Source organism: Eurytemora carolleeae, unplaced genomic scaffold, assembly GCF_000591075.1.
Source record: "Eurytemora carolleeae unplaced genomic scaffold, Eaff_2.0 scaffold814, whole genome shotgun sequence".
In the NCBI taxonomy this organism is placed as follows: Eukaryota; Metazoa; Arthropoda; class Copepoda; order Calanoida; family Temoridae; genus Eurytemora; species Eurytemora carolleeae.
Genome location: NW_019396815.1, coordinates 40,097 through 56,960, shown reverse-complemented (window position 1 = coordinate 56,960; position 16,864 = coordinate 40,097). Strand labels below are relative to the sequence as shown.

Here is a 16,864-nt window from a genome sequence, read left to right as displayed (position 1 = left end):
CACCCCGCTGACAGATTCAGGGGGAGGTGTAGCCCCCCCCCCTCCCTCTGAGATTTCAGAATAGCTTCTCAATAGCACTTAAGGGAAAGAAAACCTTACAAATTCAAACATTTTCCAATTATTTATTATACGTAAAAATCTGAAATTATTAAATAAGAAAATCTTATTTTCGTTGTTTTTTGTTAAGCATTTTTTTTGCTATTTAGGTATTTAAACTTGGTTTTTTTCATATTTCTTATTAAACTTTTATGAACAGTTGGTTGGTTTTTAGTTTGAAAAACGGCGTTAACTGGAGGAGACTGCTGAACTATTTCGGAGGCTAATTAACGGTTTCAGAGTCTGGTCAAAGATTTCGGAGGCAATAGCTGTTCCAGAGGCTAGATACTGTTTTAGAGGCTGGAGAACTGTTCCGACGGCTGGCTAACTGTATCGGAGGCTGGCTAACTGTATCGGAGACTGGCTAACTGTATCGGAGTATCGGAGACTGGCTAACTGTATCGGAGGCTGGCTAACTGTATCGGAGGCTGGCTAACTGTATCGGAGACTGGCTAACTGTATCGGAGGCTGGCTAACTGTATCGGAGACTGGCTAACTGTATCGGAGGCTGGCTAACTGTATCGGAGGCTGGCTAACTGTATCGGAGACTGGCTAGCTGTTTCGAAGGCTAGATAATTGTTTCGGAGGCTGGCTATGGTTGTAAGCATGGAGGAGGAGCAGAGTAGGATACCAAACTGGTAATTAATTAATCAATCAATTAATCAATTTATAAATCATCTAAAAATAATCTTTAATCTTGAGAATATTGAAAACTTTGGGAACAAAATTTTCCAAAAAGTAATTTGTCTTTTCTAATTACAACAATATTATATTAACATTCTGCAGAGAAAAATAAACAGAATTACTTAATTTCTTCTTCTAAATTAAGTAATAACTCTAACATTGTGTTCGTAATATAGATTAAATGTTTATTAAAATTACTAACAGAATGCTAGGGAATTTAAAATTTTTAGTATATCTCTAACATTTTATTAAAAATATGAACAAATTGTGAAGGAAGAGGTTTTTATAAACTTAAAAATATTCAATTTACAATGCAAAAAATTATATTATATGGTTGGTGGAAAGGGGTCCAATGAAGGACTGATACCTGTCAACACTTCAAATTTGCCCCAGTCTCATTAACTAATACTGTGTAAATTGTTGTGTTTTGCAAACATGTACTCTTCGCTTTAACCTAATTAGAGAACAAAGTGGCAACAAAAAAAAATATTTCTGGTAACATTGAAAAACAAAGATTTTCAATAACTCACTTTTTAATTATTTTTTTTATAATTGTTAGAATTTCAAAAATGTTTGCAACGTATTTTTATTCTTATATTATGCACCTAACCTAACCGAATTTTTATTCTTATATTATGCACCTAACCTAACCGAACTTTTATTCTTATATTATGCACCTAACCTAACCGAACTTTTATTCTTATATTATGCACCTAATCTAACCGAACTTTTATTCTTATATTATGCACCTAACCTAACCGAACTTTTATTCTTATATTATGCACCTAATCTAACCGAACTTTTATTCTTATATTATGCACCTAATCTAACCGAACTTTTATTCTTATATTATGCACCTAATCTAAACTAAAGAGATGTAAAGGGAGGATGTTAGGGTATCGAAAAAGATGTATAAAGGGAGGGGTGTTTGGGTGATGAAAGAGATGTAAAGGGAGGGGTGTTTGGGTGATGAAAGAGATGTAAAGGGAGGGGTGTTAGGGTGACGAAAGAGATGTAAAGGGATGGGGTTAGGGTGATGAAAGAGATGTAAAGGGAGGGTGTTTGGATGACGAAAGAGATGTAAAGGGAGGGGTGTTAGGGTGACGAAAGAGATATAAAGGGAGGGGGTGACGAAAGAGATGTAAAGGGAGGGGGTTAGGGTGTCGAAAGAGATGTAAAGGGAGGGGGTTAGGGTGTCGAAAGAGATGTAAAGGGAGGGGGTTAGGGTGTCGAAAGAGATGTAAAGGGATGGGGTTAGGGTGTCGAAAGAGATGTAAAGGGATGGGGTCTGTGTCGACAAATTTTACACAATAGCTTTCTTATCTAGGATTTTACTTCAGGACCACATCTCATCTATTACGCATTTTTCGTTGTTTCTATCATATGTGACGCGTGCAGTGCCACAAAAAAAATCAAAGCGTATATTCTTTCTTTCTTATCTCATACTTTTTTGTTACAGCCACTTCTTTGTGTATAAAGTTAAAAAATAAAAATGTTGAGTTTTTTGGCCCGGATGGGTTAGATAAAATATTTTTGATGAAACTGGAAAATTAATACTATTGAGACCTATTCTTCTTTAAATGCTCTAAGTTTAACATAACAAATAATTATGTAATACCATGCATTATGAAGAGTTAAAAGCTTTAACACGATTATTTCTAACTTTAGTTTTAAAGAAGTAATTGGCAATTGATATTTGCGACAGAAAGCATGCATATTTTAGTTTAATGAGAAATTGTTTAATCCATCACTAGCTTTCAATAATTTTAAATCAACGAGTAGATACTCCAAGACAACTCTGTCGCCATCATCATCAACAATTTTAAAAAAACTGTTGATATTGAATATAATAGTACATATGTATTTTGTTCCTGTGCAGAGTATCCCCATAAACATTCATGTATTTTGTGACAAATTCGAAATGTTATTTGGAAAGAATTAGCATCGGGTAATCTGATTTTAAAATTCAATATGTTGGAGTGCATTTTTATAGTAAAAGGCTGTTTTATATTGGGACACCTTTAAATATGTATTGATATATTGGGACACCTTTATATATGTATTGATATATATTGGGACACATTTACATATGATTAGATATATAAACAGTAGAATTTACATTGGGATACCTTTACATATGTATAGATGTATTGGGACACCTTTACATTAGTATAGATATTTTGGGAAACCTTTACATATATAGTAAAGATATATTGGGACACTTTTACATATGTATAGATGTATTGGGACACATTTACATATGTATATATATATTGGGACGCCTTTACATATGTATTGATATATTGGGACACCTTTACATATGTATAGATTTATTGGGACAACTTTACGTATGTATTGATACATTGGGATAATTTTACATATTTATAGATATATATTGGGACACCTTTACATATTTATAGATATATTGGGACACCTTTACATATGTATTGATATATTGGGACACTTTTACATATGTATAGATATATTGGTACCCATTTACATATTTATAGATATATTGGAACACCTTTACATATGTATAGATATTTTGGGACACCTTTACATATGTATAGATATATAAACAGTAAAATCTAGATTAGGTTTTCTACTCTAGTAATACCGCAGTAATAGAACCTGAAATGAGGATATTAATTTTACAGTTGTCCACTAAAGGACAACTTTCTATCTATCTATCTATCTATCTATCTATCTATCTATATATCCATCTATCTATCTATCTAAATATCTATATTTCTATATATCTATATATCTATCTAACTTTCTGAGTAACTCTCCGTCTTACCATATACTCAAGCTGGCTGGTTTTTTTAAACAGAATTCACCATAAAACATAAAAGAAAACAAAGAAAACAATCTAATGTTCGTGCTAAATCTAAACAAACATTCAACAACAAACAACAAACAACAAACAACAAACAACAAACAACAAACAACAAACAACAAACAACAAACAACAAACAACAAACGAACAACAAAAAACAAACAACAATCAACAAACAACAAACAACATCCGACAAATAACAAACAACAGACAACCAACAACAAACAACAAACAACAAACAATAAACCTGAAACAACAAACAACAAACAACAAACAACAAGCAACAAACAACAAACAACAAACAACAAACAACAAAAAACAAACAACAAACAACAAACAACAAACAACAAACAACAAACAACAAACAATAAACAATAAACAAAAAACAACAAACAACAAACAACAAACAAGAAACAACAAACAACAAACAATAAACAATAAACAAAAAACAACAAACAACATTCAACAAACAACAAACAGTTCCTGACGTCATGGATCCAGATGCTAAAAGTATATATAAACAAGATGACAAAGAAACCAAACAACTTTATACTAGAGCAAGAAAATCAGGTTTGAATATATATAGCGACTAATTAGCACACCTATCTATTTATCTATCTATCTATCTAACTAACCATCTATCTATCTATTTATCTATCCATAAATCGTTGTCTATTAATATCTATCTATTTATCTATCTTGCATTCTGACCAATCAACATGTTATCCCAGTCTCAAGTAACCAGTCCTATAAACTACAGCGTAATCAATTCCTGAGGAGATTTCAACTCCGATTTTCAAGTTTTAACATACCAGTGAATAAACTGTTTATTCTCAGCTGAATTGATAAAACAGCTGAAGGTTATTATTAGTGCATTGGAATGTACTTTTGGGCATACTCATGTCTTAGTTGTATCTGCTGATAGCTGATACAATAACTGATTCAGGTGATACTGGCTGATAACGAAGTTGTAGGCTAAAATATTGTGCACATATGCACAGATAAATATCCCAGATAGGCAGACCGCGTATCATTTCATTTCAACTTTTTATCAACATAAATATCCAATTTCACATCATTATCTCTGCACACTTATATTCTCAAATTCTAAAACTTTTTACGGGTTGAAAAATGGAATTGAGCAATTTCAATTCACAAACGCAACCCACTACATGCAGTTTTTAGATTTAATCTATTGGTTTATAAATTTAACATAGATTTTTTTCACTGTCAAGATATCTAGACGTATTCATTCATATCGTTTATACAATATATTTTTCTATCTATCTTTTTCTCGTTCTAATTAATAATATATCAATATTATTAATTTGTCCAGGCGCTTTGCGTTCAGTATTAGTAATAATTTTAGATTTTCTAATTTCGCATTTAAGACCAAAAAACTATTTTCTTAGCTTTTTCTTCTTTGGTAGATTTTAAAGAACTACTTCATTTGAGACATAATTTTAGTATTTCGACAAAAAAAATTCTGCCATTTTGACGATCATATGATTCAAATAAACAGCCAAGAATATTTTAGATCACATAGATATTATTTCTGGTATTATTACTTTACGAGTATCCAAAATAACAAAATGGTTTTAAAAAATGAGAATGCTCTAAGAGAAATATCATACTTTCGTTCATTATGCTTTTTGGAAATTTGGAAACAAGCTGAGCTGACTTATAGATTAAAACAATCATAATTTTACATGTTTTCTAAAAAGATGAATTAATATTGAAATCAAATTGTTTTAGACATTCTTTGGAACTAAAAATATGGCAGAATAATTAGACTTTTAAGTGTTTCAATCTTTTGGGATTTTTACGGGATTTTCTTTTTAGTCGTTTCTTGTGTATTTCATGCAATCCTACCCGCACATAAATACAACTTTATAAACCTCTCCATATATTGGAATCCAACCCGCACATAAAAACAACTTTATAAACCTCTCCATATATTTGAATCCAACCCGCACATAAATACAACTTTATAAACCTCTCCATATATTGGAATCCAACCCGCACATAAATACAACTTTATAAACCTCTCCATATATTGGAATCCAACCCGCACATAAATACAACTTTATAAACCTATTGGAATCCAACCCGCACATAAATACAACTTTATAAACCTCTCCATATATTTGAATCCAACCCACACATAAATACAACTTTATAAACATCTCCATATATTGGAATAATATATTTATTGCCTCACATAGTTTCTTATCTATTGTAAAATCGACAGAAATAGAAAATTCCAGTAAGTTAAATTTATTCTTGTCATAAAAATGTTTTTAAACTCCCATATTGCTTGATAAATAGAGTAGTCCCTTTAAAATATTACTTCTAATGTCTTATATGTTGTTGTTCAGGTATCCCAGCGAGAGTACAGGTCTGCACCAGGAGGACCTGGAGAACTATTTCAAGGGGTCTTCAGGGGCAACTACAGTAGGAACAGGGGCTTCTGCAGTCTCAGGGGCACACTCATACTTTACACAGGGGCTTCAATCTGCTTATTCAGGGGTACAAGCAGGTAAAAGAATATTTATTTTACAATGTTTTTCAGGACACCAAAAGAATACAATTTAGGGGTAAAAATAAGGAACACAAATCAGGGGTACGGTATTCAAGGTGAGAGTAGGGAATAAGAATAAAGGGAAGGGAAATGGCGCTGGTCTGGCATGAGAAAGCCAGTCGCACTGATTTGCAGACGAGTTCGGTATTACACACACGCATACTCTTTTGGTACAGACACACAACATGACTACAGTCAAGGAATTTGCAGAAAAATGTCGTCAATTATAATTAAGCTTGGATAAACCATAGTTTATTGTAAACTTTAAGCAAATTATATTCTTTGCATGAAAATTTTGCTTTCAAGTGTTGACTTAAATATGTAAATAATATATTGTATCTTAAACTTATATTTAAGTAAACAATTAACAATAAACAAATGTACTCTCCTAGACTTTACAAATACCGAGATTCTTATGTACTGTATATACCTACAGTACACGCCTTCTGTTCGGTACTCCTTACACACACTCTTTTGGTACAGACACACACACATGACGTGTCCTCCCCCTGTAAAATAGGGGAGCAATACAATTTTTTGTGAGGGCACCAAGAAATAAGAATACAAATTGACCATTGAACAATTATAAAATAAGGCAACTCTGGCAGAATATGACTATAAAGTTCTGAATAGTCCTTTAAATAGTCCTTTAAATAGTCCTTTAAATAGTCCTTTAAATAGTCCTTTAAATAGTCCTTTAAATAGTCCTTTAAATAGTCCTTTAAAATACGAAAAAGTTTCTTTATATTTTAGAAAGCCAATAAAACGTTTAAATTCACGCTTTGTCACACTAAAGATATAAAAGATCCAAGACTATATTCAAAAGTCTCCTGTCTAGCGGTACACCCTGTATTAAGATGAAACTATGCTGTATGTATATGATGAATCTAGCAGTTTATAGAACCCAGGGGGGTTGGACAAATAGACATCATTTAGATAGATGATAAGATAGATTGCAACATATACACATAGATAGATAAATATTAAATATATACAGTGGTCACCAAAATAATGTGAAAGATAATAATGCCTTACAGGAAAAAATATCATTTATGGAAATTAATTGAATGTAAAAAGGCATCAATTAAAGTATTTATTGAGACCCCGAAAACGGTGAAGTAGGAATACAGCTGTTTGACACAAATTATGAATTTGAATGGTCCAATGAAATAATGACATTTAATAAAACCTACTTGTAAATATAAGCACTGCAGTCACCTATATTGTTAATGTAAAAACAAATTTAAACCCAAACATTCGAATCCCTATATATTTCCAACCTGATGGTGTAAACCATTTATATCGAACTTAGGTTATTTGATCTCACATACAGTTTTCTTGTTTAAAATATAGAAGGTCCATTGCATTTGGTTCCAAAGATATGGGCAGTAAGATGTTTATTTACAAGCTGTTAATCTGAGAGGTATCTCAAATTTTAAATCTAAGAACTGAAGTGTCCTAAACTGTTAATCTAAAAAACGTTCTGAACTTTAATCTAAGAAGCGTCCTGAACTTTGATCTAAAAAGCGTTCTGAACTTTAATCTAAGAAGCGTCCTTAATTGTTAATCTAAAACGCATCCTGAACTTTAATCTAAGAAGCGTCCTGAACTTTAATCTAAGAAGCGTCCTAAAATGTTAATCTAATAAGCCTCTTAATCTGTTAAGCTAAGAAGTGTCCAGAACTGTTAATCTAAGAAACGTCCTGAAATGTTAATCTGAGAAGTGTCCTAAACTGTTAATCTAAAACGCATCCTGAACTTTAATCTAAGAAGTGTCCTAAACTGTTAATCTAAGTAGCGTCCTGAAATGTTGATCTAAGAAGTGTCCTAAACTGTTAATCTAAAACGCATCCTGAACTTTAATCTAAGAAGTGTCCTAAACTGTTAATCTAAGTAGCGTCCTGAAATGTTAATCTAAGAAGAGTCCTGAAATGTTTATCTAAAACATATCCTGAACTTTTCATCTAAAACGCGTCCTGAACAATTCTGAACTATTAATCTAAACTTGCATCTGAACTGTTAATCTATGAAGTGTCCTGAACTGTTAATCTAAAAACCGACCGGAACTTTTCCTAAACTTTTAATCTAAAAAGCGTCCTGAACTGTTTATCTAAAAAGCGTCCTGAACTGGTAATCTAAAAGCGTCCTGAACTGTTAATCTCAAAAGCGTCCTGAGCTGTTAATCTCAAAAGAGTCCTGACTGTTAATCTCAAAAGCGTCCTGAACTGTTAATCTAAAAAGAGTCCTGAACTGTTTATTATGGTTGTACTAACTGCTATTCTACTGTTTGATTCTAACCAAGATTAGAACCCAAAAAAGTTGAGGTAGCAGAAAACCAAGATATGTCTATCTATCCTGCTATCTACCTGTCCATCTATTTATCTATCTATCTATCCTGCTATCTATCTACCTATCCATCTATTCATCTATCTATCTATCTATACATCTATTTATCTATTTATCTATCCTACTATCTTTCTATCCATCTATTTATCTTTATATCTATCCTGCTATCTATCTACATATACATCTATTCATATATCTCTCTATCTATACATCTATTTATCTATTTATCTATCCTACTATCTTCCTATCCATATATTCATCTATCTATCTACCTATCCATCTATTCATCTATCTATCTACCTATCCATTTATTTATCTATTTATCTATCTATCTATCTATCTATCTATTTATCAATCCTACTATCTTCCTATCCATCTATTTATCTATCTATCTATCTATACATCTATTTATCTATTTATCTATCCTACTATCATCCTATTCATCTATCTATCAATCTATCTTTCTATCTATCCTCTATCCAGCTGTCCACTATCTTTTGTCCGACCTTTTTAGAATATATTACTTCTCATATTGATACTGCCAACCTTTCTAAATACTAAGGTCCAAGCACTACTCCAAATAAAAGGGGGTTCAAGCTGGAGGGGGGAAAGGAGGAAGGAAGGAGGGGGAGAGGTGAAGGAGGAGGGGCTTTGAAGAGGGGGTTTAGAGAATAATAAGAAATAAAAGAATACAGGGCTTATAAAGAAATTGAGTTTTTGCAACAAACTCTGATACCGATATCTTAGCAACCTAACGGAGTAAACCTTTTATTTGATTTAATAGAATTCATATTATGAAATATATAAGGTCTACATCATTGGGTTGCAAAGATAAAGGGATTTGAAAATCAGATTTTGTATTTAAGATTCAATATCCTAAATAAATTATATCTGCAAGTTAATAAACATGATAAAAATATCTTTAAAAAATGCTTATATGTTGCTGTTTTAGGACGAGATAATCAATTAAGAACATCTTTCTACTCTCCACTCAACTCTATGTGGCATTCCGCCTTAGGTAATAAAATCTTAAAATTCAACAATATTCAGCATTAGGTAATAAAATCTTTATATTCACCAATATTCAGCTTTAGGTAATACAATCTTAATATTCAACAATATTCAGCTTTAGGTAATAAAATCTTAATATTCAACAATATTCAGCATTAGGTAATAAAATCTTAATATTCAACAATATTCAGCATTAGGTAATAAAATCTTAATATTTTACATTATTCAGCATTAGGTAATAAAATCTTAATATTCAACAATATTCAGCATTAGGTAATAAAATCTTAATATTCAACAATTTCAAAAGCCTAAAGTACTTTGCATGATAGAGTATCATTTTTTCAAATTAATGCGACCAATTTTTTCTTCTCAAGATTGAAATAGCAGTTTTTTGCCATCTTTTGTTAATATTCATACCAAGACACCCAACCACAACAAATCAAGGACATGTGAAAGAGAGATATGAAAGATTCAAATGCATAATTGCATCATTTGATATTTGTAATAGCAGACATTTTTTGTCTGATTGACAAAAACAAAACAAAAAATTAGATTTTTAAATGTTTTTGTATTTATTCATGGAGTTTTAACCCTATTCCTGCTGGGGGGGGGGTCAATTTGACCCCCCCCCCCCCTGTAAAATTTCAGGCAGTACCCAGTAAGCGAGGCAGTTGACCTACGGTTTTAATTCAATATGTCTGATTATTATTCAGGAAAATACTTAATATTTGATGACTCTAATATTTACCTTTCAAAAGTTATTATAAAGAAAAACAATAAAAAATAACAATAAAAAACCCTTATTTTAATATTAATACATATGCGCACAATGCACATAGTCATTTTTATAACGCACATACATCGCTTTTCATACTTCATTTTTACTGCCCATTTAGAAGCACAGACATGTTTTTTCCGCTAATCCAGATTATCTTGAATACACTTTAATTTTCAAAAGACAGAATGGATAATGGATTTTGTTGGGGCCTTGAGGCCTTAGCTCCTGCAATAAAAATCTTAGCCTTGGGAAATTTCAATAGGAAATCATACCTCTTTTTTAATCATAAGAAGACAAAATATGAATAAACTTATTTTTATTAAATCTTTAGAAATATATATTTTACGTAAGATTGCTTCTCACGTGACAACTGAGATGAGATTTTAAAAGCTTAAACCCGAGTAAAACCTGGTCTTTGCGTCTGAAAGATTCAAATGCATAATTGCATCCTTTGATATTTATAATAGCGCAGACATTTTTTGTATGAAATAATAAAAAATTAGATCTTTAAATGTGTTTGTATTTCTTCGTTAAGCTATAAGGAGTTTAGGAGTTTTGAAGTTTTCCAATGTTGAAGTGTTGATCAGTGTTGAAGTGTTGAAGTGTTGAAGTGTTCCAGTTTTGGAGTCAATAAAATAATTAATAATATCTTATGTCTGGTTATTTCCTGAAATTGCACTTGATATTAAAGACTAAAAAATTTGATTCGTCCCTAGTCCTGGGTGCTTACAAGGCAATTTAGATTACGGTTCTAACTGTTAAAATCAAGCGCCGCATTTTCTGGAATGATACTCTATCCTTTAAATATGTGTATAGATGTAAGGTACTTTCCCATACAGCATTTAACTTCTCATTTTACAAAATATACTTTAAATATGTGTATAGATGTAAGGTACTTTCCCATACAGCATTTAACTTCTCATTTTACAAAATATACTTTAAACTTTTTAAATGTCCATAATTTCATAAAATAAGGAGAATAGCTAGGTTATGTTCATATTTTGAAATAATGATAGTGTGTGAGTTAACAACTTGGGAACTAATTGAGATGTACTCAAAAACAAGAATATATTTAAATGTAGGAATTGACAGTTTTTTCTTATTTACAAAAAAACTTATTTGTTTTTCTAACATTACACAAATACTGTAAAAAAGTTGCTCTATTTCATAATTATTTTTATTAATATCTAGCACATAACTGTTATTTTAGGGAAATGCCATTTGAGAATAAGTTTAAAGTTGATGTTTACAGGTCCATTGGTAAAGGAGCTAACACTGTTGTTTATTTAGGTTCGACCAGTAAACCGTACTGTTTGGAACCTAAAGTAGTTTACTCCTCTTCTGGTCAAACCTCCAACCTACCCGGCTTCTACTCAGCCTACCCTCCAACCCCTCCTAAGGACACCGTATCCGATGATCCTGGCCGTCCCTCCAACTCTGAGGACTACCTCCAATCCTCCGTCCCCTCCGTATCCTCCAACTCCGAGGATCTGATGAGCTCGGAGTTAAAACCGAACCCTGAATCCTTGATGTTTCCATCCTTTCCGTATACCAGCAGGAAGCTTCAAGAAGGTAGTAATGTTACCAACACAAACTTTACTGATCAGGCAGTTTCCCCAGGGGGAACTGCTACCTATGCTTATTTCCCCCCTGGGGAATCATCTCTATATGGGGGATATTCCCCAACCTCTTCTGTTTTTAACAAAGGTCTGCAGTGTTCAAGGCAGCGTGCTAAAGTTCGATCAAATACTGGTAAGAGAAGAGAAGGTGCATGGTATAGTTGGTGGAGGGCGACACAATGCACAATGCACAATTATAATGTGTGGTGTATTAGTTGATGGAGGGTGGCACACTGCACAAGTATAATGTATGGTGTATGGTGAACTTGGTGAAGGGTGGCACAATGCACAAGTATAATGTGTGGTGCATGGTTTAGTTGATGGAGGGTGGCACAATGCACAATGCACAAGTATAATGTGTGGTGCATGGTATAGTTGTTCGATGGTGACACAATGCACATGCAAAATGTGTGTTGCATGGTATAGTTGTTGTTCGATGGTGACACAATGCACAATGCACATGCATAATGTGTGTTGCATGGTAAAGTTGTACGATGGTGACACACTGCATAAGTATAATGTGTGGTTCCTTGTATAGTTGGTGGAGGGTAGCACACTGCACCGCACATACAGTTGGGGTTGGATGCACGATTGCACATTTTTAAATTTAATGATGATTCCACAATCAAAGGTTGCAAGTTGTAGGTTGTACACATTCCACAGTAACTGGTTGCACTAGATGGTAAAGGTCCAAAACCATTTTAATAAGAATAAAAAGGAAGAGAAAAAACGATTAAGGAAAGAGCAAGAAAAGAACAAGAAAATAAGAAAGAAAGAACAGGGAAGGAGAAAGAATATAACAAAGAAAGACCAAGGAAACGAGTAAGAAAAGAACAAGAAAATAACAAAAAAAAAAGGAAAGAGCAAGGAAAGAGCAAGGAAAGAGCAAGAAAAGAACAAGAAAATAACAAAGAAAGAGCAAGGAAAGAGCAAGGAAAGAGCAAGGAAAGGTCAAGAAAATAACGAGAAAGAGCAAAGAAAGAGCAAGGAAAGAGCAAGGAAAGTGCAAGAAAAGAGCAAGATGTTGGCCTAATCAAAAAATGTTGTACTAAAGATTTATAACAATCCAAGTTTAAAATTGTAATGAAAGTATTGAATTGTAACCTCTTTAATTGACAAATAATTAGACCTTTCATACCCAAATATATTTACAGTGTGTATAGTTAAATACCTTTGATGGACCAGTAAGGTCAACCACTCAGTTGACATTGGTTATATTTGGTAGATTTTCATTCTTACAGGAATTTTAGGGCTTGAAGGTTTCAATGTTTTTTTTTATTTTTGGAACATTTCAAATGTTGACAAATGTTGAGTTTTAAAAAAATTGGTAATGATTTGATAATGCTGGAAGATTTTTTCTATCAGAAGTTTGATAATCCTGGAAGATGTTTTTTTCTATCAGGAGTTTGATAATGCTGGAAGATTTTTTCTATCAGGAGTTTGATAATGCTGGAAGATATTTTCTATCAGGAGTTTGATAATGCTGGAAGCTATTTTCTATCAGTAGTTTGATATGCTGGAAGATTTTTTCTATCAGGAGTTTGATAATGCTGGAAGATATTTTCTATCAGGAGTTTGATAATGCTGGAAGCTATTTTCTATCAGTAGTTTGATAATGCTGGAAGATATTTTCTGTCAGGAGTTTGATAATGCTGGAAGATATTTTCTATCAGGAGTTTGATAATGCTGGAAGATTTTTTCTATCAGGAGTTTGATAATGCTGAAAGATTTTTTCTATCAGGAGTTTGATAATGCTGGAAGATATTTTCTGTCAGGAGTTTGATAATGCTGGAAGATATTTGATGAAATAAGATTTTTATATGCTAGAAGATGTTCACTGTTGGAAGAATTTTTCGATTCTGTCAATCATTTCAGATGAAATATTACCATTTATATTTTATATTTTATGCTGTCATGGTGTTTTTCAATGTTGATAGATATAATAAATATATCTAAAATTCTGGAAACATGAATGCACGCCTAACCAGGTAACCGCATGCCAGAAAGTGTTCCAGCATGCCAATAGCATCCTGGAACTGCAGAAACTTATGTTTTGCAATCTCTCCCAATTTTGCATGAATGGCGGAGCGTAGCATAAATTACACAGAACTGCATGTTTATTGCAAATTCTAAATATTTCATCTCATTATTTCACTGCAAAAAATCATCGGTAAAACTGTGCAAAAATTCCACTGCCCAAACAAGTTCTACTTTTAAAATGGTTGCAAATAATATGAGATTGCAATAACTCATTGGTTTGCAACTTTGCAATCTAAAAATAATCACACAATGCACACATATAATAGTAGATCTATCTTAGATCAACAAATACAAAATATTGTTTTTCAGAGGGTAGAGAGTGTGTGAACTGTGGTGCAACATCTACTCCGTTATGGAGACGGGATGGAAATGGTCACTATCTCTGCAATGCCTGCGGTCTTTATTACAAAATGAATGGACAGAACAGACCTCTTATCAAGCCCAAAAGAAGATTGGTATGTAGATGAATTTATCTTAAAACAATTGTTTGAAATTTTAGGTTTAAAATTTGACAAAAAGTTAATTGACCGAGTTAATTAATTTTAATTGCCTTAATTTATAAATTTGAAGATTTATGCTGCGTCTTGACAAGTCACGGTTGCCTAGCCAAGAACAGGATTTACCTTACTTACTTTCGAATAAAAATATTTAATTTACCGACATTTTAGAGATTTGATTTTAAAATGATTCGATTCATAGCATTATTCTTAAAAACTTTTTTCGGATCATGGATGACTAAGAAATCCTTATTTTTCCACTATAAATGTATTCAGTTAAATTACTGTTTTTCTACGAAAGCGACTTGTGGAATTATGCGGGAGAAAAAGAATTTACAAAATTCAATACTTTTTTTAAAATTTAAAAGACCGGATTATTCAACTGACCTTCCAGAGCAATGCAAGTTTTGTCTGATCAAGTATGAATTAAATTTTCATGAATTTTTTATTAAATGTGTTTTTTCATTTGTGGTTTCTTTGCAAAAGTGAATTTTGTATTTCTTGCGTACAATAAACAATGGAGACATTCGCAGAAATAACCACTTTTCGAGTGAGAAAAGCGACGTTATCTTTTCAATTTTGATCAGATTAAAGTTTCAAGGGTTCCATTGTAAATCGGGCATCGCCATCTTTGATTAGGGACTCACTTAAGCTTAAGCTTACAGTGCCTTTAAATATGTTTTTTTTCAGTCCTCTTCCCGACGGGAAGGAACAAGTTGTGCAAACTGTAAAACAACCGCTACAACTCTATGGAGAAGGAATCAGAACGGTGAACCTGTCTGTAATGCCTGTGGTCTATACTTCAAACTACATAATGTAAGTTGACGTAAAAATAAATACCTTTCTGTCGGATGCCATTGATATCATTAGCAGAGGACCTTTGTTACCAAGGTTGTATAATAAGGTTGCTTACTCTCGATGACCTCCAAAATATGACGTCACTCTCTCCTATATAATCAGTGACGTTAAATGAGGTTTTTTTAAATCTACCTTAGGAGACGACATTTTCCGTACATTGGAGCACATATCGAGAGTAACCTAATTTACTATACAACCTTGGATGACATTTTCAACAGAGGAACTTTTTTTACAAACATTAATGTTTCAATATCATGTTCCATTCCCTTGCAAACAATATAAAAATGTTTTATCATTCAACTAAACAGCCCATGTCATTGTACTGCAGTCTGACAGCTATACTTGCTTAAAAGAAATGTCTTCTCATCATATTATTGTTAATAAAAGATTGCAAAATTTTATCAACAAAACAAAGGATTTCCCCTAAAGATATTGCCTCTGAAACATATAAATGTAAAGTCTGCAGTGCGCAGATATATCTCAGTATGTTTCTGCAAATAGTAAATAGTAACATGCATTTTTCTTTAACAAAATTGTATTTTTCAGGTGGCGCGACCCCTTACTATGAAAAAAGATGGAATTCAGACCAGAAATAGAAAACTGTCAGCAAAATCTAAAAAGAAACGTGGAACTGTAATGGATTTCTTTGCTTCTCCCTTTGATACCAAACCATTTGGATTCAGTTCCCATATGGGAGGAATGAGCGGCCATATTGGAAATCCAATGTCCAGCTATTATGGCGCCTCTATGTCCAGCATGGGCTTGGGCACAAACTTTGGTATGGGATCTATGTACACAGGACAAACCGGGGGTCATGGCATGTCCCCGATGTCGTCGATTTCTCAAATGCAAATGTCCGCAGCTGGACTTACAAGTTCAGGGGGTGGTATGTCTGGAGGTTTATCGCACATGTCCAATTATCCAACTAGCCCATCTCCTCTGTCCGCTGCAATGCAACATTCAGTCATAGGTGCTATGACCTAGGTCGACAAATGATCTTTTGATTTAGTGATAAACTTTATTAATAAAAAAGACCAATAATGTCCAGTGATTAGAAATAAAGTCTTAACCAGGAACTGGATGTCTGTACTAGTAAAAAGTTCTTGAATGCCAGTCAAATCATTCTAAATGCAAATTCGCAGATTTCCAAAGTTTAAATTTTGCCGCCATACTTTCCCAGTTTTCTGTGAAAAGGATTTTAACATGCAATCCTCTCATTGAGCGAGTTTATGCAATAACTCCATGAAATAATTCACTTTTACCATATAATGAGAATTTCAAATGAAACTTCTTCATTCCCCTGCAGTCTTGTTACATGTTCCTAAGTTATTCAAAGGTTTTTGTATTTATTAAAAAAAGTTTAACAGTTCCTTAAGTTTGTACAATGTCACGAAAAGAGCTTATTTAATTAATGATATACGTAATAAAGCCTAAAAGTGAGTTGAAATTAACCTAAAAATAATGCAATGTTCAAACTGATTTTCATAAAATATCATCAAAAAAGCAAACGTACAC

The 16,864-nt window shown here is 32.7% G+C and overlaps 1 protein-coding gene across 2 annotated transcripts; it reads left to right on the top strand.

Moving 5' to 3' along the window:
* Positions 1–483: 483 nt before the first annotated feature.
* LOC111708973 (GATA-binding factor C) lies at positions 484–16,425 on the top strand. 2 transcript variants are annotated; one of them, XM_023482504.1, is made up of 7 exons: positions 484–734; positions 5,998–6,158; positions 9,499–9,564; positions 11,626–11,907; positions 14,304–14,449; positions 15,182–15,307; positions 15,896–16,425. In XM_023482504.1, the coding sequence occupies exons 1-7, from the start codon at positions 691–693 to the stop codon at positions 16,331–16,333; spliced, it is 1,263 nt and encodes a 420-aa protein (XP_023338272.1). In that variant the 5' UTR covers positions 484–690; the 3' UTR covers positions 16,334–16,425. The 2 variants fall into 2 exon arrangements, with proteins under 2 accessions (XP_023338272.1, XP_023338271.1); XM_023482503.1 differs by having other exon boundaries at positions 11,626–12,087.
* The last annotated feature ends 439 nt before the right edge of the window (positions 16,426–16,864 follow it).

Bases quoted from the DNA above. Each gene is read 5' to 3' on its own strand.
- LOC111708973 (XM_023482503.1), top strand. From the start codon at position 691: ATGGTTGTAAGCATGGAGGAGGAGCAGAGTAGGATACCAAACTG. The intron at 12,088-14,303 runs GTAAGAGAAGAG...ATTGTTTTTCAG, and splicing joins TAAAGTTCGATCAAATACTG to AGGGTAGAGAGTGTGTGAAC. The intron at 15,308-15,895 runs GTAAGTTGACGT...TGTATTTTTCAG, and splicing joins TATACTTCAAACTACATAAT to GTGGCGCGACCCCTTACTAT.